The following is a 24970-nucleotide window of genomic DNA, read 5'->3' on the forward strand; positions in this document are numbered from 1 at the left end:
AGCTGGGACAGAGCGCAACAAAAGAGCCAATGTTAAGGAAGGCCCCGACCCCAAAATGTGTATTTTCTGCCCGTTTATAGACTCAAGCAGAGGAAAGCTCTACTTCACAAGGGGCCAGAAGGTTTGGACATGCAACAAACCTTCTCTGACTCTCCAGGTCAGATCAGATCTGTCTTCAGGTCTATTGATTTGTAGCTGTCAAGCACCGAAACCTTCTCTCCTTGGAGGATGCTTTCTCTGAAATTCCCAGAGGTCCAAGGCTATGCCTGAAGGCAGATGCCTACTCTGAAAGTTCTACATGTGAACTCTGCTTGCTGTGCAGCTGAGTTTGAGATTGGGAGGAGGAAACAGATGGTCTCACTGATGTTACTGAATTATAATTGGCCATAGTCCGTTACAACCCAAGAATTCTATCGGCTAAACAGCTTGGATTACCTGTGGAGCACGGTTCTAGCGACAGTTTTCATACTAAAAACTGGGTGAATTTGATGTTTTAAAAAATGAGACAGTTAACATATTGTCTGGCTATAGCGAATTAAGGGGCAGATTCCTTTCACGCTGCTCTGCTCAGACACCTCATACCAACATGAGGCCTTTCCTGAGTGGAGTGCCAGCTGTATCATGCTGTTATATGTGTCAACATCTAACAAGGGACCTGGTCAGGATGATCAAAATTGCATCTATCTTTTGGATGAGATATAACCAGGAGTCCTGACCACACTTGGGGTAAAAGGCGTATTTAATAAAAATGGAGCTTAAAGCCAAATTCTAACTCCAGCAATTACATGTCTCTCCAGGGCCGAACCCTCCTCCTTTCCCCCCCCCCCCCCCCCCCTTCTACTGGACAAAGGGCAATCCTAACCTGGTGTAGCTGTCACGCAGGGCTGATATGCACAAATAGCTGTGTTCTACTGAGCAATTGCCACATGTCAGTGGGTGAGGAGATGATCACTGCCTATAGTTTGTATTTTAACTTATGGAGTGTGCATGGTGATCTGTTGGAGTAAAAGGCATGATACAGATGTAGAGTCACATCTGTTATGTCTCACACTTGAACCATGCTGCCAAGAAGTGGGATTCCATCCAGACTTCACACCTACTGAATCCCTTTTGCTACAGTTACATTTGTAACATTTCTACAGGACCTGCCCGTAAGAGCTTCTATAGGAACCTTCTTGGGTTTGTGCTGGTTACTTTTGGTACTCAAGCATATGCTCAGACGCCGAGTAAGGAAAAGACATGTAGATTATCTAAAAAGAAATTTATTGCATTTCATGCAGCTTATAATACATGCATCGACAGACTAGCACAATGGTTAACTTTTTTTCTCCAGATTCTTTAGTGTTTCTGGAATAGACGGGGACAAGTTTAAGCCTCTATTGTCCTTAGAAAATATGTTTATTGTAACACAAGGAATGGTTTTTCCTTCCCAAAAAGCGGCAAATATTCAGCGCTCAGGTCTATCAAAAACAAAGGGGGAGCAGGGAGGAAAATCTCCCAATACACTCATGTGCACGCACACGTATACCTCTACTGAACTACCAGGTTGAGATACCTTGGTCTAGCTCTATTCACAGTAGAATGCAAACCGAATACTGGGAATAAAGCTGTTATGGGAAACAAGATGCAGTCCCCTTTTACGAATCTGACCAAAGAAAAATGTTCCACTACATCATTGAATAAGCTGCTATAGATTTCATTTCAATTATCTTCAGTTTTACAAAGATGAACACGCAGCTAAGTATGCCGACCTATATTGCATCCTTGTTAGTCACTGTTGGATATTCTCTCATACCCACCAGAGATGGTGTAGAGCGCACCAGCGATCATAGCCTACTATAGGCTTAATATCAAGTACAGATACACAAAGGGAGACATCTTCATCAGAGCCGGTTAGAATGGCAAAAGTCAAGATGGCGAGTGTCCATTTCCATGCCGATAGAATACTCGTTGCTGTGGGTTCGTTCAGTCCCCTGCCACCTGGGGAGCTTGTCCATCTGAAGTCTGATTGGTGGACTGAATAAACATGGGCTGGGCGATGTCCTGCCCTGCAGGCATGGTCACTTGCTGAATCTGATAGAGTTGCTGGAAAAGGTGGGGTAGGAAGAGAAAAAGTTTCAGCAAGATGCTCAAGAAATAGAAACTATTGGTAGCATGCAGCCTGTGTAGCCACAGATTGGACCAACGCTAGAAATCCACACACAAAGCAAGTCAAACGCGCTCAGAGTTAAAACATGAATTACTCTAGGCCTTAAATAGCAAAATGTGACAATATAACAAGCTAACCTCATGAATCTCTGACGGCCAGTTAGAACCGGACAGACTGGCTTACATGTATAATGGTAGGGGAATTTGATTCCTGAACAGATTCGGACTGAAAAAGCTCCCACTGACAATTTAACCTTTTTAAATTCCAGAGTAGGTTCGCCAGGTTACTTCTAATCACCGTCTTTGGCACTCTGCACGATACGTTCAATTACTGCTCATCCGCTAAAACCCTATTACATATTCTAAGCAGGCAGAACCAACTTTTGTTCTCACGCTGGATACTATTTTCACAACTTGCTTGAACAAGAGAGACAGCGATTTCCAAAATATTTCCACAGCTTACGGCTCACCTTGATTTATCAAGCTTTTCCTGCAATCTAACTTCTATCTTGATTTTACCTTTACCCCGTGTTTGCTCAATAGCAATTCAGTAGGATTGCTGTTTTCTATTAGTCTACATTCTGAAAGTTGATCAGACTGAATTTCATATTAGCCCTGTCTTCAACAAATTGAAGGTCAAAGTTTATTTGGGGCAAATCTACCCCTCACTGGATCCACTCTGACGTGTCTATTCCAAGTATTTAAAGTGATTATTTCAGCTACTTCATCTGCAGATGATATGACAAATGAACACAGTTTGTGCTAAACTATCATTAAACACTCCTCACACAAATAGAGAATACACCTCCCATAAGCTGTTCTTCTGTTTGTGCAATCTTCAAAAAACTTTCTAGTGACATGCTTGAGTTACACACCAAGAGTTTGTCCTTATTTATTGGCGTAAAAATTTCCTAGGCTGCTTTTTTAATAAGACATAACATCTTCCACATCTTGTAAAACCTGGGATGAGATGGAGAGGACAAAAGTTAAATATTCTCAAAGAACTGGGTTAATTTGGAGCAAATATGAAGTCTTTTTTAATATCTTGCTATAAGTCTGTCACGGTTCTTATGCATCCTGATTCCCAGATCCATCTCGCTATCCTACTTCTTGCTTAGATGCCTAGTACTAAAGACCAGGAGTTTTCTAAGCTCTGATTTCATGGAGACTGGCTCTTTATTCGTAAGGTATGAGTTCTGAAATAGGTACCTGCCCATCAGTGAACTGGCTAAACTGCTGCTGTCCTTGCTGGACTTCTGTTTGTGTGATCTACAATAAAGAAATGACAAGGGTCATCAGTGAGGGAACATACCAGCTGGGTCAACAATAAATTAACAATATTTTATCCCCCCCAAAGCACCACTGCCGACCACTTTACAGATTTTTTTTTTAAATATTACGCCTCCCAATATTCCCGCATGGTACTGCAAGAGAGATTAAGGTCCCTCCCTGGAGTCACATCAGTGAGTCAGCAGCAGAGCTGGGAACAGAACCCACGAGTCCCATCTCTGCACTAAATCAGCCTCCCGTACAAGCTCACCTCAATGGGAATTAAAACATGAAACCACACACAGAATAGCAGGGGGATGAATGCTCGTGGAGAACAAAGGGCATTGTTGGATTCAATAATTAAAAAGCAAAGCAAAGCAAAGCGACTCCCTCTTGCTTTCATAACCAGCATAGGGATGATCAGTTTATGGACAGGAAGGTGAGCAGTTCTTTCAATTTTTGAAGATGGATAGCTACAGTTATCTGACAAGAACTAGGGATGTAAGTGACTAGTCGCTTCCCCCCCACTTGCTGCCTGCGGCCTCAGGGGAATAAGCCGGCTCCACCCAGCACCATCTCCACAGAGAGGGTGTGTGTAGCAGGGGAGGCAGAGGCACAGCAGGAAACGGTGCAAGCAAGGACCAAAGCAGTCCCCACTCGCGCCAGTCTAACTGCGGGGAACCCTGTGCAAGCGGGGACTGCTTGAGTCTCCACTCGCCTGGAGTTCCCCACTGTGCCAAGCTAGCGAGCGCTCCACCTCACCCCTTATCGACTAATTGAGTAGTCAATGGAAATTCCATCGATTACTCGATTAGCTAGTTAATCAAACTTTTAACATCCCTAACAAGAACATGAAACATCTTATTCTGGTGTGCTGCCCTCATTGAAAACCTTATCGCCCCATCTCTGAGCAGCTCTCGTGCTCTGAGAAGAGTTACTGTCCCATCCTCCTAGTCCAAAGGAATGGAAGGAAGAGAAGGCAGTAACAGATGCAGCATGGGAAGCATGCAGCTCTACCCCCCCAATTAGTGCAGGTTGATCACGTCAATGACTGAGCTGCAAAAGCTCCTCATGTAAAAGAGGTGAAAGGTTTCAAGGGATCCAAGAGGTATCAAAGAGAGAGACTTCTGGTAAGACACTGGAGACTTCTTCAATGTACCAGTCCAACTAACCATTTCACATGCACAAAAGTTTTGGTGGTAAGAGAATGAAACAAACAGCTACTGAACCCTAGTCTGGCTAGCCAGTTGACAACTAGGTCATATACTTGTTAAATTGGCCAACTTCATATTGCTTTCTTTTATGTGAGTTTTTAAGATTCTGAGCATGTGCATTCTTTCACTCCCCTGAGTGACATAAGTTTACTAACAAAAGTGCTAGTGTAGACACAGCCTAAACCTTTTAGGATTGAAACCTGAATCCTAGCTCTGACACTGCTACAAAGAAGCACACACATTTGTGTCAGGCAGATTCTGCTCTTAAAGCAAAAAGGAGGAGATGATGAACTGAGGGGAGCCCTTTGCTGGCCCATCTGTCCTTTCAGATCACACTCCTCGTGGAGATGTACTTCCGTAGATTTCTCTTCTGCATGGCATTAAAGCAGACTGGGTTACGTGGCACTTGAGGCGCGTACAGTATTTTGTAGTGCAAATAAAGGTAGCATGTCCTGCTTGTGAGAGTTTGTAAAGAAAACACCATAGGGATGCGTGGAAGAAAGGAAGGATGTGGGATCCTTCAATGGGATTATTAGGAATTTAAATGTATCTAAATTTTTCAGATTACCAACATGATTAATTTTATTTCTTGTGACTTTAGGTGTCTGGGGAAGGGTGAGAAGATAAAATTGTATGTCTTAAGACAGCCATATGCAGTCCTCATAAGAGGCACTCAATCATTTGGAGTGCACTGGGAAAAAGATACAGGAGTTTACATTTTGAAAAAGCCACTCCTGAATGATATGGCGCTTCTCCCACATCTGCACAGAGGAGCGCTATCTGTTTAGGAGTGCGTTCTCACTGACTCTCACGGATGAAAAATCTCTCGGCTAAGAGGCTGAGCCTGCAGCACTTGATGTGAACGGATCTTCAATGGAAGACGACTTGCTTCTCACATTAAGACTAGGGATGCGAATGGATAACCTGTTACCTGGTAAGCATCACCCTTACCAGGTGATGCTTACTGGGTACCGGTTGACTGGTGCCCAGGAGCAACCTGCCATGGGCAGAGGTCCTGGGAGCCTCATTGTCGGCAGCGGTGGCAGCAGCCCCAGTCCTGGGATCCAACTTAGTTAACTGGTTAAATGTTAGGTTAAAAGAATTTCCAGCACTGGGTTGACCTAATGTTTAACCAGTTAACTGATTAATCAGGATTTTACACCCCTAGTTAAGGCTGCTCCAAAGAACACAAGGGATCACTCTTGTGTCTTTTTCACACTCTGCTTTAACTTTCTCCCATTTGTCCTATGCCACACAGCTTCCTTGTCTTTTAAGCCCACTTCTTTCATGACTTCCTTATACTGGTGATCTTTCCATAAGCCTTCCACAACTGAACTGTATGCGTCTTATGCAGGGGTTACCACAGGTCTTATACAAGTGCTGTGAACTTTTACACCACTCCCACATTGGCATGAATGAAGTGGTTGTGCCAGACTTCCACCGGGCTGTTTTATTTTATTTATCTATTACAAAGGCAGAAAGATCAGGAATGCTGGAAATTGAAATCTCAACATGTGGGGAATAATAGTTTAGTAGTTAATGACAAGTCTTTGGTCTTATAGTACATACCTGCTGCGCATTGGCTGCAAGCGTCTGAATCTGTCCCTGGACTACCTGGGTGCCTGATACAGGTTGAGCTAAGCGGATATACTGCAGCTGGCCAGCATTCAGCTGAACCTAGAAACAAGGCAGGGAAAGGGAAATAAAACAGTGGACTGAGCAGTATGAAACACGCAAACTTGCCTTCTTGTTTTCATAACAGAATGCAGAGTAACAGATTTTGATACTTGGGAGGACTGAACAGATTAAGTTTTGAAATTAATAGCTACATGGATTCACTCAAAGAAAATAATAGAAACTTTACCACTGCAAATTCTTAAATTAAAACTTGAAAGAGACCCTTTTAGCATCTTTCTTTCTACAAGGAGAAAGCATTGAGAGATGGCATACACAGTTCTGAGCAAACGTTAGCGAGCTCTTATTTTTCCTTTGCAAATATGAAGAGTGATTACATTAAATCTTCTGTCATCCGAGTCATTTGTTCAAATAAGAAAACTGTTTTCCCGGTGAGAAAGCTGCAACTAGAGATATTTCTAATATGGTCTTCCCATCATTTTCCTTTAGATGTTTGATAACTTTTCACCTTCTTAGAAAGGAGGGAATAAAGAACTAGCTAGAACCAGGAATGCTGCAAAGGCTTCCAACACAATTCTGCCAGCGTAGTTTAGTCGTGACATGGCAAAGGCTGTTATATTATCATGCCAACGTTTTGTGCTTTATATTAAGAAAAGAAAAAACTTCAGTTTGCCTAAACACAAGGTGAGAATTTTAAATGTTGACAAGTCAGGAAAAAGTTATCACAGTATCATTAGTTCTGCTCTTGTGCACATTTCATATTTTTAACTAAATTAAACATTTGAAAAGCAACACAAAACAAAGCTAAGCATGGAACACGGTGCAAATTTTTCCATTAACCTACTTTTGAACATTTAATTTAGAATCTTAAGGTTAAAGTTTGCATTTTAATTTACTTTTAAAGGAGGAAGAAAATGCAAAGAGCTATTACATATAAAGAGCATAAAACACCTCTGCTTCACCAGTGAAGCTTAGAAGCTCTTGGAACAGAAATGATTGGGCTTGCAGTTTACACAAATTCTGCTGACTTCACCACTTGTGTCCAGAAGCCCCACCATTTGCTCTTGAAGCTATAGCCTCTGCAGCAGTTATAAACTCCATATGAGCATAAACGGTTTAATACACAATCTGTTTTTGCATTAAAAGCAGCCTGCAGAGAAGGTTCTCTCTATTGAAGGCTTCCCACTTTGATTTTTAACTGCAGTACTAATGTAATGGGTGAAACTGATCTGAAATGCTTATACTGCTTTGGTTCTCAAGAGAAAAAAGGGTCTAGTGCTCATGGACATCCAGCTAGTGTGAAAATTTCAAATGATAAAGTTACACTACTTTTGAGACATGAGCAAAACAATATTAACATTTACCTAAAACGTACCTCCCCCACCATTGCTCAAAGTTGAGGGGGAAAAAAATAAGTAAAAGTTAAAGACAAAATATGGGCTGAGATCAATGATGGCAAATTATTTCCAGAAAGACAATTTCAGAATTTATAAGGAGGTGAACCCCCGCTGGACTGTAAGTAACATTCCAATATCAAGGTTTTAAATTCCAGTGGGCACCATCAGTTTTAGGACACCTTACATTTGACATGTAAGTTTTTGAGCGTGTTAGTGCAGATCCAAACGGGGGGGGGGCAGGAGCCTCATGTGCCCAAGACAGGTTTTTGAAATTGCAATGTCCTCATGCTCCTGTGTGAGGGCAGAAATGGGAGGGCACCGTGACAATCCCTCAGCTTCCTTACAGCTCAGAGTATGCACTTCTGTGGGCTTAAATGCAGGGATGGAGGTCAGGGCATGGGACCCACAGTTACTGTACAGTAACCATGATTCCTTCTTTTAGTATGTGTCAGTGTGGAGCTCATTGTTCGCTGATCACCTACAATCTCCTCCCTGCAAGGTAGGAGTGTAATTTTGGCAATGCCAGTCAAACAGCCACTGCAGTACTGCGCTCCCAAAACTGGCATCTGACCTGATTGCCACGTCAAAGGCATAACAGTTAACAAACAAAACAATCAGTGGGTTGCCCTAACGTTGTAGGCCTGCAGATCTCAGGGCCTGGAACATTCCTGAAGCAAGCAGAAAAAGCTGTCTGTGCGCTGGAGAACCATACCTGAATGTTTGGCAGAAGAGGCTTGCCAGCCATCTGAACCTTAGGCGCGGGGGCCAGATGCAGCCCCTGGTTTGCCTGGATCCAGCCTCCAAGGCTCAGGGCTCCCCCCTCCAGCATTGGGGAGCCTGCGCTGGTGCTCCACACCCCCCCCCCCCCCCCCGCTCCACCACACAAAATCTACCAAGCTGGGCTTCCCCTAGGCTCCGGTGTGCAAGGGGAATGTGCGGAATGTCTTTCTCCTTCTCAGTTGGGGGGGGGGGGGGTGGCGGCACATCAATGAGGGTTTGTTTTGTTTTTCTTTGCTTCTCACTTCTTCTGTGGGTCAGTGGCCCCCACCCCAAAAAATGTCCCCCACCCCTGTGACAAGTGGAGGAACTTCACTATGTGACCCTCTTGGAGAGGAGATGGCTTGGCTTTTAGATGGGCACAAATGCCCCAAAAGAGGCAGCGTGCAGCCAGAAAGGTTTAGTTCTATTAAAGTAATAAAGCAAAGCTCTGGACACATTGAAAACATGCAGCTCTCTCTCTCCTGGTGTCCATTGCAGCCTCTGGAAGAAGCCTGGCAAAATGATCAGTTGGCTCAAATGGAAGCCTAGGACCACATCAGGACTGAACTTGCAGTGTGGTCTTAACAGCATCTCGACCTATGGAAAGCTGTTAGGCAATCTAGCCGTAAGAGCCTGGAGCTCACTGACTCTCTGATGAGCGGAGGCCACGAGACAGACCATCCCGAGGGGCAGGTGATGTAATTGAGCACTGTGACAGTGGCTCCGAGGGAGATTCCATCAGTTTGGGGAGGTCAGTGGTAAAATCCCAAGTGCAAGTCAGGTCCTTAACTGCAAAGGAGAGAGAATGGAACCACCTTTCTGTATGTTCAGTGGGTCTAGCCACCAAGTTCTTACAGTTCTTGAGGGAAGACTGACGTCTGTTCAGTGGGGTCTGAATAGGGAGAATGCAGGCCACAGCTGTAGTGTAAGGACCAACGGTGAAATCAAGCAGCATCTTGTACGTGCATACTCACATGTGGCCTAAGAGTCCCAAAGAAGTGCACAACACTGTCACTGGGTTTGATTTTAGGTTGTTCTCCAGCAACTGAAAAGATCTGAATCTGTTCTTTAGCAAGTAGGCTCCAGACAATCAGGGGTTGATCCTGGCTTTCATGGTTACTATCATTTATGACAATGTGAGGAGTGATTTCTTACACCTCATGATGGGCTAGGGAAAAGATTGTTACAGTTGCCTGTGGGGTTCTGCTTCTTATCAGCCAGCTGTCCAAGTACAGATAGATGTGGATTCCAGGCCTTCTTGAAATGCACTGCTGCTACTTGTTAAGCATTACTCTCAATGTCACGAAGAATCTGAAGGGCAGAACTCCATACTGGTAAAGGTTAAGATCTCTGAATATTAGGTATGGGATGGAGAGCTATATGAAGTATGCATCATGTGGATGCCTAATATATACAATATTTTCTGCTTCTGTAGTGCCTTTCTTCCAGCAGAAGTGTTTCATAAAAATGTTTCATAAAATAAGGACTGCAATTTCACAAATGGCATCCGGATACAGTGACTTGCTTAAGGTTACAGAGTCAGACACAAAAAGAATGAAATAATGCTCTTTACTGAAGTATAGGTAGTAAGAGACCTAAAGTTTAGGCAGTAAGTGTTTTTATTATTAACAGTCTCCTAAGCATACCTAATTATTTCTTCTCCCAAGGCAAAATTCTTAACTGAGTTATAAGTTGTGTGTGCGCTACATAACAGAGATCTTGTAACACTAGGCACTGGAATATCTATATCTGGATTTCTGAAAAAGGGTTGATGTAGCACAGTTTGATACAAGACCATGAGACTGTTATACATTTCCCCCCCCCCCCCCGGCAAAGTCTTACCGGAATTTGCTGGATTTCTCCTGTATTGGTGATTATCTGCTGCATGACTTGCATGGTCTGCCCAGTTCCACTCTGAGCCTGCTGTGTTTGCCCTTGTGGCTGTGCCTGGACGATCTGGACCTGCTGACCCTCACCAACCTGCATCGTCACTGGGGTGGTCTGAATTGAAAGACAAAAAGGAGCACGGACTGACTTGGCTGTACATTTCTGCAATTTCAGCCAATAACAAAAGGCTCTTTTGCAGCCCTGTTTTCAGCTTGTTGATATTTCAAGCTTGACCTACTTCAGCACTGTGACAATCAGGAAAAGCATATTCCTGTGATTCTAAGTCTACTGCCACCTAGAAATACAGAGAGTTTTAAACAGGACAACCTTACTTGCAGAGGTTCCTGAGCATTTTTGCCATCAGAGATCTAGCTGTCTTACATACTTAACTGGCCCTACTACCACAGCATCTGAGCACCTCACAATCTAATGTATTTATCCTCAACACACATGTGGGAGGGAAATCATATTCTCCCCATTTTACAGATAGGGAACTGGTGCACAGAAAGGTTAAGTGATTTGCTCATGGTCACACAGGAAATCTGTAGCAGAACAGGGATTTGAAAAGAGATCTCATGAGTTCTAGGTTAATGCCTTCCTCCAAGAAAGGGGCTCTTTTAAGAAAGTGAACAAAAAAAGAGCCACAGGAGCACCTACACACCACTAGAAACACAGCAATATTAAATGTTTGCAAACATAACAAAACGGTTTGGAAAAGTAAATTCCGCAGGTTCTCTCTTAAAATGTCCATGTATATTATACTTATGGTACTTTTAAAACAACAATATTTTCCAGCCTCAACCTGAGACTCAATTTAGTCCTAAGAAGTAGCAAGTCAAACATTTGGTTTTGAAAGTACAAGGATGCCACTTTCCTAGTAGGCATACCAGTGCAATTCAGTATTTCAGCACAAAGTATGTTAGTTCTGATACTCAAATCACAGAATCACAGAACACTAGAACCGGCGGGGACCTGGAAAGGTCATCAAGTCCAGTCTCCTGTCCTCACGGCAGGACCAAACACCAACTACAGCATCCCTGACACGTGCCTCTCTAACCTGCTCTTAAATATCTCCAGTGATAGAGATTCCACAACCTCCCTAGGCAATTTATTCCAGTGCTTAACCACCCTGACAGTTAGGAAGTTTTTCCTCATGTCCAACCTAAACATTAAGTAATATACACTAGGCAATGTACAGTCATTAACTGTTGGGATAAAATCTTGCATTGACAAGTGGATGATTAAATGACCAAATTGGTCCATCTTCATACACTTGGAAAAAATGCCACTCCTATTTCAAATGAGACAGAAACTCTGTCAAAACTTGGGTCTCTTTCAAAACAGATACGTGACACAAATTAACTGAAACACTTAGTAGGTTGTAAAACCAATTTGCAGCAAAAAACTTTTCTAGCAAATCACCAGAAAAACATCACGTTTCCCTAACCTTCAAAGTGTTCACAACAAGGTAAATACAGCAACTGCCCACCAGTTCAATTTTTAAACAAGTACCTATGTGCTTTCTCCTGTTATGCCCCTTGTACTTTGCATGAGCTCCACGTGCAAAGTTACCTTATTATCCTTCTTCAAAACTCCTGTTCTGTGAGGCCTACAAAAACCCTGGGCAGTGCTCCCTCTTCGGAGAAGGGATAGACTTCTGGTTTTGTATAGGACCTAGCACAAACGGGGTCCTGGCCTTTGACTAGGGCTCCTAAGTGCTAAGGTAACACTAGTTATCAAGGTTCTACGTTCATCACGGATTCCTTGACTTTCTGTGACTTCTGCAGCAGCTAAGTGAGCCTGGACTGGGGGCTGTCAGTTCAGACAGCTCACAAGCTGGGCACATCGGTGGCTGTTGGGGCAGTCGTGGGCCCTCCCATCTGCTACCCTGCTAGTTGGGGGGGAAGGTGGGAGGGGGGTGGCAGCAGCTCAGCTCCCAGCTCCACCCCCACAGCTCCCATTAGCCTCAGTTCCTGGCCAACAGAGCTGCAGAAAGGCTTGGGGCAGAGTGGAGGCAGTACATGAACCTAGGAGCTTGAAGTTACCCACCTCCTGGGAAGAGGTAGGGAGCCTGCTCCAGCCACACCAATGTGTCCCCCTCCTAGCACCTACAGCGCTCCCAGGTCTGCCCTTCCTCCTCACTCCCACAAACACCTGCAGTGCATCCACAAGCTGCCCTCCCCCCCACCAATTTTTACTCAAGAGTATATAATAAAATTCATGGACAAGTCACGGCCATTCATTTTTATTTACGGCTCGTGACTGTTACTAATAATACCTGTGACTAAATCTTAGTTATTACTTGTAACAGCCACATGTGGCTTTTCATATCCCACATACTTCTAGGCCTTTGCTGGCTATGTAGAACGGTAAGCTTTCATGCCGTGCCTCCTCACTGACCTGTCCCTGCTGAGGCTGAGCAATGATGATCTGTCCTGGCTGGATGGTAGTGGTGGACGTGGTGGTCTGTTGTCCTTGCTGTTGCCCCTGTACCTGTACTGCGGCGGGCTGTTGAGCAAGCGTGAAATAGTACTGGACAGGTTCAGCGGGAGTCACAGCCTGGCGCACCTCTTCCTAGGATACAGAAGAAAAAAAACAAAACAAAACCAACAGACTGCATTCTCGCTGAAATCCACTTCCATAAACATGCTCAGTACAATGGATTCTTTAATGCTAGGTTCTGAACAGTTTAAGCCAAAGGAAAGTAAATTCAAATAGCCCTGAAAAGATAAATCAAGATGAAAATAATGGGTTCCACAGATTTTTACTGAGCTACACAAATCAAAGCATTTCAGATTTTTAAGGTATGTGATCACCCATTCCATTATGAGAAGCAAATGAGCAAACAATTATCACAGTTAAAAACCATACAATTACAGTGCTTGGCAGTAAATTCCAGCAAGGACTGTTATCTTAGCACAGTGCTAATTGGAAGTGCACTACGAAGAGATATAAAAACATCGTGTGCTACTCAAGCTTGTTCCTTAGCCTACACGCTGAACAAACCTCAATCTGCCACTTGCTGTGACACCACAGGGAGTGTTAAAAAACTAAATAAATCACTGAATTTGATTTTATAACCAAACCAGTCCAGAATTAGGCTTTGTAGAACTTTTGCCATTTAGGGATGTGAAGAAAACCATCCCTCTGACAGAAATTTTACCCTTAAAAAGTGCTGGTGTGGATAGCTCTGTCAAAGAGATGTTCTCCTGCTACTGTCCCTCTTTGGGGGTAATTTAATTTTGTCAAGGTGGGGAGGAGAGCTCTCTCTTGCCAACAAAGAGCGACTACACTGCATACCTTACAAGGGCATGGCTGTGTCACTGTAAGGTGGGCAGTGTAGACATATCTTAGAATGTTCAGACAAACGCTGTAGTTTTGCACTGTCTGCTTCATCTGGCAATCCAAAAATCTTAGCTTTTGGCTCTTTTGTTTCAAGCAAAGGAAATGCCGTAGCTTTTGCCTGTTCTGGTTTACCTACCCATGGCCTTAGATATAGAAATAATGCTGATTAATGGAATTTCAGGAACAGAAGTAGAATTATTGGATATTACACTACACAGAAATGAACTAACACTTATTAAATCTTCAGATGTTCAGTCCATGGCAGAAGGAGTAAACAACCCTCTCCCAGCCACCTTGAGTCCACAGCTGAGAGTGTAGGATGTTTACACATGCTACAGCATGGTAGATTCCATATAAAGCCTGTTGGACTTCCGGATATTAAATAAGGGCTGCCCATAGATCAATATCAATTATACCTGCTTGAGATGCCAATTAAAAGAAAACAAAACACCCGAATGAAACCAGATCCAAGTGTATGGAGTCTGAATGGCTAAGAGCTCAATAATGGCATACAGAATCTTTCTTGTTCAATTGCTGCACAATTACTACTGGATGGATTCTTATAGCATGCCTAGACTACCCATTGGATTGACAAGCAGCAATCTATCCATCGGGAATCAACTGATCGTGTCTAGTACGGACATGATAAATTGCTGTCGAGAGTTTTCTTGTTGACTCCAATACTCCACCAAAACAAGCGTAAGTGGAGTCGATGAACGGTCAGCCGTTTACTTAGTGCTGTGAAGACACCACAGAAAGCAGACCTAATACATCTACTTCAGCTATTCACATAACTGAAGTTGCATAACTTAGGTCACCAGCTTGCAGCAGTGTAGACAAAGCCTTAGAGACTGATGTAAAATGACCCCAGCTCCTAATAAACATGTGTTCTACAACTGACACTTACTGGCACCTTTTTGTCAGTTTCAACCAGGAAGAAAGGTTGAACAGACCATAGAAAATAAATTGTCTTCTTCCATCATTGGACTGGATTTCCTTCAGGTCAAAGCTGAGACAGACACTGGCAAAGAATGACATGGAAGAAGTATGCACTGTTACTGATTAATGTGGATAAAGGCAGAATTAAAGAGACATGGGGGAAGGTAGTATCTTTTACTGGACCAACTTCTGCGGGTGAGACACCAGAGACAGACAGAATGGTCAAGCCAGCACTAAGTAACACACACATTTGATTAAACTCTATAAAGTGCAAGCCTAATATAGTATTAAACGCTTTCCTTAAACACACACACACACACACACACACACACACACACACACACACACACACACACACACACACACTCTTCCCAACCAAAACTAAAAGATGTCACAGCCAGTTGTAGTCATGAAAGAAAGAGCTTCTGAGATTGAATCTTGGTGTGAACAATGTCAGGATCACCCAACGGAAATGCAGACCAAAATACTTCACTGATTTCATTTTACAGTTCCTCTTTCATGAGTAAATTTGCTGGAGTATTTTAATTTGACTTCCTCAAGCTCTTTCTGAGAAGTGTGATGATTTTAGCTGTAAAATTACAACACATTACATTTTTGCTGTTGTTACTAACAGGACACAGCAGTTGAAATCAAGTCTGTCCCGATCCAGTCATGAAAAATCCATTGAAAGGGGGAGGACAACTGCAGCAGTTTCTGTTGAGCAAGCTGCTTAGATATCCCATTCCAAGGATTGCAACACAAACTCCTGAGCTCTTGAATAAAAATTAAATCAACTCTGCACCTCAATAAAGCATGTGCTCTAGGTTAATGTTTCATAGTGCTCCTGACAGAAATGGCTTTAAATTTGAACTTATTTAAACCAGGTTTTGTCTTATGGTTTGCTGTCTCTTAGGCTAGCTCTACACTTAAGACAGCATGCAGACTACAGGCACTATGCTATATGCTGCAATGAATGGCTCCAGCAGTGGGAAAAGGCTCTGGCAGCAGGGAGCTGCTGGAGCCATGTCATTGTGGCAGGGAAAGTCTCCAGCGGCATGCTGCTACATCGCTAAAAATACACACCTTGAGGATCCGTACACTTGCAATTCAGGTCTGTAGGGCACTCTTCCCACATAAATCATGCCTCACTATCTACGCTGCTACATCTACCCAAGCTAGTTGGGCATGCAGCGTTTGAACTCGTATCTCTAGTTGTTCATTGGTGTACTGCATTGACTACCAAAGAGTCTGGCTGAGGGTGAGAAAATAAGAAGTTCATGCCTTTGGCAGGGACAAAATATTTGCAGCTGGCACATTTGTTAGTGAGGGCTGCCAATGCCAGCGTCTGCCCACTTCCAAAACGGCCTTGTCCATTGGCAGGGCTATCTTTGTGGTGGCTGAGGGCTACAGGATTTTTACACATTTGTGCTGCTTCTCTTACACTTCTGGTAAGAAAATTTCTTGTGCTACGGCCACTCTTTTGAACAGGTTCTGAAATTGCTTCAAGAGCTGGGCATGGTGACAACTGATGGTTTCACCATCTCCTTTCCTTACACTTTGAGAGGTTGGGGTTGACCCCTTACGGAAATAAGGTTGAAGGAAGGAATCCAAGGAGGAGGTGGGAAAAACAACCTTTCTTTTCTACACCCCCCTCCCCCCCCAAAAAAACCACCAAGAAATCATGAACTGGGGAAGGAGTTGGGGGAAAGCTAAAGTATTTTCTTTGTCTTTCAGGTACAAAAAGAGAGAGAACTGCTAGGAGCTTCGTCTGCTGCCAACTGAGGAACTGAAGGAGCTGCACCGCACATGCAATCAATAGACACAAAGGGCACCACTAAGTGGCTACTGCATACGCACAGCACGGCCAGCTGCTACCAGGAAATAGCACCAACTGCTGGCGTGAGGATGCATTGATACCTAGAGTGGAGCACCCACAGGGACAGCACTCAAAGAAGCTGTTTTTCCACTGAAAATTCCTACCCCGCTTTGTAAATGGCACCATCATCCACCAAAGCTCTCCTGCCCCTGTAGTAAGTGCTACATAGTCCTGTATTTTGCTTCTGCCCCAGAATGTTCACAAAGGCTGGGAATATACAGTGTTAGGCTTTGAGAAATTGCTGCCTATTTCAAAACAAACGTTCATGTTGTTTCATTGTTATCTACGATGTGCAACCAGGACAGGAAAGCTTTGGTGATTCTGATTGCAAAGAAGAATTTCCATGGATTACACACAGTTATTTTCCTCTGGTGAGTTAATGAACTATAATAAAATATAAGTGCCTTTGTATTTTAAACTAGGGAGGTTATAAATAATGACCTTTACCGAGGCTCTTTTTTCAAAGTGGATCGAAAGGTCAAATGAGCGAGCAATGCTGTGTACATATACTGGAGGTGTTCCCTAAGCTACCTGGACAGGAGCATAAAGGCATCACTCTGCAGAGGTGGGGTCCGCTTCAAGAATTTGGTAAGTGGTCAGGGACAGCACCTTTCTATGATATTAATGGAGGGGAAGCGGGATCTGGGACAGAGTTTGGGTTCAGGAGGGGGCTCTGGTTTTTGGACTTGGGTGCAGGAGGAGGTGTGGGTTCTGAGAGGGAGTCTGGGCTCAGGAGGGGATTCTGACCTGGAGCAGGGATCCAAGAGGGAGTGTAGGGCCAGGGAAGGAGTTTAGGTGCAGGAGGGGGTTCTGACCTAGGACAGTTTCTGGCCAATGGGAAGCTGTGAGGATGGTACTGGGGGAACAACTTGCTCCCCAGGGGTGTGTCACGCAGACACACACATACTAGCCCCAGAAGCCAGACACTTTGAGCAGCGTGTGGGGCTGCAGCAAGACAGGCAGCTTGCCTGAGAGTCCCACTGAGCCGTGGGCTGGATTCAGATCCAGCCCAGGGCCATATTTTGCTTGCTCCAGCTTAGACTCTCAGACTCGGGGAATTGCACACAAACGCTTAGGAATCTTGACTGACTTTTGTTGTCTCAGACTGCTACTCATTGTTTTTAGTTTCAACGTGCTTATGTGAAACCATTTTTCCTCATTTTGCCAGGTTTCCTGAGATGCAGGCTTCCCCATCCTCCAAACTGGCATGCAGAGATTTCTCTTTGCTAGATGGCTCTTGTTTAAGGCACACCTGTGAAAACCCCTTTACAAACCATAGCGACAAACACATTCAGAGGAATCATTACTTTTCTATATTGAAGAATAAGCAAGCAGCTCTGTGGGAAGGGACTGCAGGGACATGGGCAGCCTTCTCATCTGTGACATTGACTATGTGAGCAAGTATATACAGAACATGGCTTCATCACATGTACAGAAATCATGGAGAAAATTCAGCAACCTCCCATAGCAGATAATCTTCTAGATCTTTCCTAAGTGAATACTTTCTAGTAAGTAGTGTTCTATCATCACTCCCTAATACTGATGTATATAATGTGATGGAAAGCAAGCCTTTCCAAGATATGACAGGGTATGTGCTTGGGCCCAGATGACAGGAGGTTATCGAAAGAAAAAAAAAAAGAAAAAAAAAGGGTAAACGTGTTCCCTTCCTTTGGAGAGCCATCGCTAGCATCATGAGAATTTTGGAGAACAACAGAGATAGGATGGTAAGCAAGCCCAAAGGCAGAAGACTATGTTGAATGTGCTGCTCTTTGTATCCAAACTGAAGTACTCTGCTATGTGTATTACTCACACTGGAGTGTGAAGGTAGGTCTCCCTGCAGACAATGTAGGACAGAAAATCTAGTGATACGCTTTTTGGGATCTATGTAAAAAAAAAAGCACTCTGTTTTATAGTGCTTCTGGGAGGTGTAAGCATGGCTGGAGCAGAGAATTCTAAGGGTGATCATTAGAGCCCTGCAAATACACAGATAACTGCTTTATATCTGAGGGTATCCACAGGGTACTAGGGTACAAGGATACAAAGGGTATCCTTGGATGTGGATGTAGATATTTTTATGGATATGGATATAAATCTTGTATCTAGAACCCTGCAAATCTGTGGATATATGCCTTATATCCATGGGTATCCACAGGTGTCGATGCGGGCATTTGAGGCTCATTTTTGCAGATACAAATTTTGTATCTGCATAGGGTTCTGGTTACCATGGACTTGCCACAAAATTTTAGGAAATATCAAACCATCAAAAGTATCAGAGCAGCAGTTCAAGATTAAAGAAATCATCTGCTCCAGAGCCTACAAAACGCTGGATTTAATTATCCAGAATGGAAGAAAGTTTCTTTTAAAATGTGTGGAGCTGAAGTCAGTCAAGCAATGATTCCAGGAGCTACTGAACAACGTACTAAATGAAGCATCATCATAAATCTAAGAATTCCCTAGAAAGTCTATGGCATTGGGTGTTAATGTAGCTGTTTAGTTTACCAGATAGTTTGTAGAGAAGTTTGTACAGCAGTCTGACCATTGGAATTAGATGAACTGCTACATATTTCTGCAGCTTGGTACAATTATAGAAGAAAATAAGCTTTTCAGATGAAAGGTGATAAACTGGTTTAGCAGAAAGTTGGATCTGTGACATTGTTCACTTTGAAGCAGCAAAACTGGGTATGCTCCATTTCTGGGATGGTCTGCAATAATCAGAGAAACCAGTGCTTCTTAAATACAAACCTGTTACGTTTCAAAGCAGGCCTGCTGTTCAGGATGACTGTGGCAGCCTGCCGCTGTAAACATCCGACTGAAAGCTCCCTTCTAACACCTTACAGCTTCCAGTCAAGGATGTTTACAGTAGCAATGACTGCCCAGAAAAATGAAGAATGTGGTACTTCTACGGGAAGCAACGTTTCCTTCTTCTCCAACAGCCTAGATGTGTTAGCTCAACAGGTTTCTAGATGTTTAAATACTCTTAATGTTAGCAACTTTTGTTATCTGCAAACTCTATTTGCAGCCTTTTCAACCAGCAATTACTTAAATCAGTTTCATATCAATTTTCACTTTTAAATTAGGTTTCAGAGGTAGCCGTGTTACCAGTAGGAGCATAAGTTTTGTTTACATCATATAACGTAACTCAAGTGACAACTGGACACTTGAAAGTGCCAAAATGAAGAAATGTGAAGGGGGGAGGGTAGAAAAACTTCACTCTTTAATAATGCTGAGCTCTTGATTTAAAAAAAAAACTAAAAACTTATCAGGGAATATCATTATCTCATGTCAGAGTTGGGAAACTGAAGCATAGAGGTGTAAGTGGCTTGTTAAGATCATCCAGCAAGATAGTAGCAGAGCAACTGCTCTAACCACTAGGATGTGCTCTCCCCCCATTCCTATACAGGCAGTCATTTGTTCCCTTTAAAGTAAAGCTAACTGTAAACTTTTCAGGAGAAACATTTACAAAGACAACAGATTTCTGGACTTTAGTGGTTGATGTAATGTGGACCTTGCAGTTGGATTTCATTCTATCGGAGCAGGTACCTGGTGTAATCAAACACAGGCACAAATCACCCGCTAAGAGGATAATCAAATGTTCCATTTTATACAATCCTCACTGCACTGTTCTATACATGTTAGATTTTAAAACTTCTAAAATGCACCCAATTACATCTCTGAGGCTCTAGCAACAGCAATGGTAACACTGATAATATAGGGGAAAAAATGTCTAAGATGACACAGTAAACATTAAACAAACATGCAATAAACTGTACTTGTCTTATGTTTGAACCTCACTTTATATTACTATTTAACATCAGAAGTATGTAAATACTGTAGTGGAAAAATCAACCTCATCAGAAGTAAAGAACAGTAATAACAATTTTACCAACTTACCTGGCGTTTTGGAGGTTTAAGTTCATCTCTTGGAACAATATCGATGAGAAAGTCAAACTGATCAAACTTGGTAATTGCCATGGCAATATCATTTCTCTGTAAATTAAAAAACAATAAAAATAGTCTTTCAATTTCAGAATGACCTGTTTGGTTGCGGAGTAAAAGAGAAGTTGGGAATGCCCATCATATGGAACGGAATTCTTATTGAAGTCCCAAATGGTTCCACTCACATAGCTAGTACTATTAAATCAGAAACAGCAGAGGGCAGGCAAGCAGAATGAGAGAATCATGCAAGCCCCAAGCCACTACAAGCAGCAACAAGATCATCTGCAAGGCAAAATTATCTGCTCAGAAGAACTCTCCCATCAACCTAGGTAATCTCAACCCCTGAGAGGCAGTAGGCAGGTCAAGGGAAGAATTTTTCCAGGATTTAGGTCCACTTTACTATGCCTCTCCAGGGTGTGGCTTTATCACACAAGTGACAGGTGGGAGGGGGGAGACTAACTTTTTAGAGTACACAGGCCTCACTGGGTTACGTTTTTAGGGGGGAGACCATCTGTAAACATTTCTGAACATTTAAAAACCAAAAGTAAATCAACACTGGATTTTAGCTTTTCTAAAAAGATATACTATAGGAATTATTGGGTGGGGGGAAGGGAGTTCTATGATCTGTTACATGTGAGGTCAGTTGCAAAGAGCACAATGACTCTTTTTTGGCCTTAAAAATCTATGATACTATAAATAATTGTGTCTTGGAACAGCTGGTTCTGAAGCATGTCTGAGAAGAGGCTGCTCTTGATTTAGTCACAGTTAAACAGGAAATAGCTTCGGAAGTAAGTGCAGGGGAGCCACTAATTCATAGTGAACTTTAGCATAATAAGTTCAGTACCTTCTCAAAGAGAGAATTACTAGAAGTAGTGCTAGGGCACTGTTCTTTAGCAAAGGGAACTTTTCTTTAGCACAGTTGGAAACAACCTGAAGGAGAAGTGACAGCAGTACAGTGCATCACTAGGGAGACCGTTTAAGAACATTTTAGATTCGCAAAGTGAACACTGCTATGTAGCTGTAGAGTGGGCGGAAGAGGAGTTAATAGGAGAATATTTGAAAAAGATTGTATCCCAAATTATGTTAACAAATCAGCGTTAACTTGTAAGATGACAATTAAGAGGACTAAGAGGAAGCACGAAGAGCAAAGAGCTGGCGGACTGCAAAATACATTAGAAGGAAAGCAAAATACATTCGAGGGAGAGTCATTGAGACGTCTAAGATGAGAGGATGGAACTGGAGACACGGAATACTAAAATTCCTTACCATATTACTTATGGACTCAGAGGGTGATACAGATATACACATAATGGATTTACTGTCTTCAGGTATAGTGCCAAATTAAGGATTTTTTTTAGGAACTAGAAGAGTCAAATTGGTAAGTTACCCATTACTGGACAACAATTATCCAAGTTCTGAAGACACCAAAGGACAAGGCAGCTGAATTTCTAACAAACACAGTAATTTGTCATTGAAAATTGCTTAAATAATAGAGGACAGTACAATTACCAAACCTGTAAGACATCTTTAATAATCAATCCTAGGGCTGATTCCAGGAATTATAGAAAAAGAAAGGGTCTTATTTGGCATTAGAAGAAATTCCCTAAAGCTAGACTTGAACACAACATGACAGACAAAGATATGTGCCATTTCTGATGTTATCTAAGATAAAAATTAGAAGGGCTATCAAACCTCACACTACGACTTATCTGAAGCATTCTAAGGCATCACCACCTTGGCATCTAAGTGCCAACATCAGTGGCGTATATTTTAAAGTTGGGATGTAAAAACCCATTTAATTGGTTAACCAGTTAAACAGGATATATAACTGGTTAACCATTAAAGGGGGTGTGGCAGGGGGCCACGGTTAGGCTGGGGAGCTGCTCCACCCCCACCAGTTAGCCTTTTACATCCCTTTTTTAAAAGGGCACTGCTACAGTTGCTGGGTAACTCCACCTGTATCCCCTCCTCTGTGGTACCCTCCAGCAGTTCTTAGTCAGATATCTGATCTTTAGCCAACATCCATCTTTGGTCAAGGGCCCTTGTCTCATCTGAGGGTTTTAAGGCTGAATAAGGTACATATTTAGTAAAAGGAGTCAAGAGACATGGCAGTTCAAGATTTCATGGAAGTAGCTCTCCACTACCTGCAGAGTCCTGCGCTTATTATCTTCAGTGTGTATCCATGCCCGTAGCGTCAGTTCTGTTATGAATATTTGAGCAGCCTTGGCAAACAGCACAGGAGCTTCAGCACTAATCATCTGTAATGAAAAATGTGCATTTCATTCACTCAACCAGCGTACTACCCTTGATTCTAGTCACAGAAGTTTGGCATCGTATCAACAGATAAACGGACCTTGGGCAAATAAGATGGTAGTTTGGTAGGTTAGGGGATTTCCACATTACATCAAAAGGCCATGTCCTTGCAAAATGTGGGAGTCCAAAGAGCTACTAAATTTGAATCAAGCACTGTAATAGGAATACTGATTGGTTACAATTTTCTGTAGAAGTTTATTTAATCAAAAATGAAGGTTATCATATTTTAATTTTGCATAGCTTACCTTATGCTAACACACAGTTTTGATCAGTGTTACCTTTTAACAACACAAATGAAACTGTACTACCAATTCACATGACTGACATGCTTCCAATCATAGGTTAATAGGTTTTCTCTCTCCGATGGAGGATAATCTATCCCTGCAGCTCTCACTACCTGTCAGGCTAACTTATCATAGATATAATACATACTGTGAAAATTTAAGTTCTGATTAACATTTTAGGGCCAAGTCTTCAGCACATGCCTCAACTTTATGCTCACAAAATACCAATCTTGTTTGTTGGTGCATATGGTATATGCGTGAAACTGGGTAGTCGGTCACCTGCTGTGCTTGCACATGAGCCATTTTTATATATGGAAATGTTGATTGTGCAACAAGGGCACAAATTCAAAGTCCAAGTTGAGGCCTCATTTAGAAATCTGGTGCTTACAATTAGAAGCTATCAGTGCTCATTTACAAAGTGACTTACATATTAGGGTAATGAATGCAGACAGAGTAAAACAGATAAGGATTTTTTTTAAATCAAGTCTACTACTTATTTATCATTTTAGAGCATTCCTCAAAAAGAAACAGTCACTCCAGTTTCTAGGGGGCTCTTCATACCATCAACTGTGAATTTGTTCTGGTAGCTGATGGGGTATTTTAATTCTTGTACAGTGTCAAGAGCACTGCACAGTAAGATTGTTTCTTACAAGCATGATACCCCTGAGAAACGACATCTATAGTCAGGGCCATCCATACGAGCAGGCTGAGCTTCTGCCCAACTCCATCTAGGCTCTGCCCCCACTCCATCCCTTCCCCAAAGCCCTACCCCCACTCCACCCCTTCTCCCAGGCCCTACCCTGCTGCTTCCCTGTCCAGTTCCCCTCTTCCCCCAGCACCTCCTAAAACTGTGAAACATCTGCTCCATGGCAGGCAGCAGGCACTGAAAGGGAAGAGCTGATTGGCAGAGCCTGCCAGTGGACAGAAAGTTCTGGGGAAGGGAGAGTTCCGATAGAGGAGTTGCTGGTGGCTGCTCCAGCCCTGAAGCACAAGATGCCCCAAAGTGCAGAGCCCGGGCAGTCACCCCAATTCACCAGACCTTAGGGGTGGCTCTGTCTATAGTGCACACCAACAAGGTTCATACCCATATGTTTTGGTTCACAATGGAAAAGATCAAATACACATTTACCTTCACATCTTCATCCAGTTTCATAATCTTCTTAATGCGTGCCAGTGGGAGTTCCTGCACTCTGAAATCTTTCTGCAGAGAGCAAAAAAGAGACTTCAGAAACTGTTTGCCTACATATAATTCAAAACAAGAGATAAGTGATATTCAGAAGAACACAAAATTGGTCCTCTTTGCTTTCAGGAGTTATCTGTCTCCTGTAAGAGGCAACGATGTTTTGTTTTTCTCCAAGATGCAGTAAATACAAACACTTGAGGTCTACCCTATTACCCACTTTTCCTACCTACTCTAATTGTTACATACTGTACAGTTTCCCCCTTCAGTGTTGAAGGATGCTGTTACAAGAGACAGCATCCCTGCAGCTCCTAGTACAAGAGAAAGGCCCTGCGGCACACAGCAGTCTCTAGTTCAAGTTCAACATAACAGACCTTGTGCATTTCTCCACCTCACACTGTGTAGCAAAAGGAAAGTTTATGGGGTCAAGAGGCCTGCAGGAAGATCTCTCTCTTGCAGGCTGGTTACCCGGCTACATACAAGGAGGACAGGTGGCTCCCCAGAGCTAGCGCATGCGGGAAGCTGACTTTTAAGCTGGTTCTGTGCATGTACAGGCTCTTGTCCTCCCCATACAGAAGCACCAGCACGGGGGGGAGGGGGAAGCAAGCAGGCATCTCCCTGGGAGCTGGTGCGTGTAACCGTGAAGGTTTAACAGATGAGCCTAGGCTAATCGGTTACTCGTGTACAGTTACACTTTCACGTCCCTATCCTAACCCAGCCTCTAACCTGCTACGGCCGGGGAGGGACGGCCTGAAGCCAGTACCAGCCCAAACCCAGTTGTGGCAGCC

At 43.0% G+C, this 24970-nt stretch overlaps 1 protein-coding gene across 3 annotated transcripts in view; it reads right to left on the reverse strand.

Moving 5' to 3' along the window:
- Positions 1-1246: 1246 nt before the first annotated feature.
- The window catches only part of NFYC (nuclear transcription factor Y subunit gamma), a 66627-nt gene continuing 42903 nt past the window's right edge, over positions 1247-24970 (reverse strand). For all 3 annotated transcript variants that reach the window (XM_075908952.2, XM_075908951.2, XM_075908953.2), the window contains exons 3-10: positions 24132-24203; positions 22550-22663; positions 20361-20456; positions 12710-12883; positions 10265-10423; positions 6201-6308; positions 3358-3417; positions 1247-2085 (exon numbers count right to left, since the gene is read on the reverse strand). In XM_075908952.2, the coding sequence (XP_075765067.1) occupies positions 1966-2085; positions 3358-3417; positions 6201-6308; positions 10265-10423; positions 12710-12883; positions 20361-20456; positions 22550-22663; positions 24132-24203 (903 nt within the window). In that variant the 3' untranslated portion in view covers positions 1247-1965. The remainder of the gene's footprint in view (positions 2086-3357; positions 3418-6200; positions 6309-10264; positions 10424-12709; positions 12884-20360; positions 20457-22549; positions 22664-24131; positions 24204-24970) is intronic.

Source organism: Pelodiscus sinensis, chromosome 26 (genome assembly GCF_052426305.1).
Source record: "Pelodiscus sinensis isolate ZL-2025 chromosome 26, ASM5242630v1, whole genome shotgun sequence".
In the NCBI taxonomy this organism is placed as follows: domain Eukaryota; kingdom Metazoa; phylum Chordata; order Testudines; family Trionychidae; genus Pelodiscus; species Pelodiscus sinensis.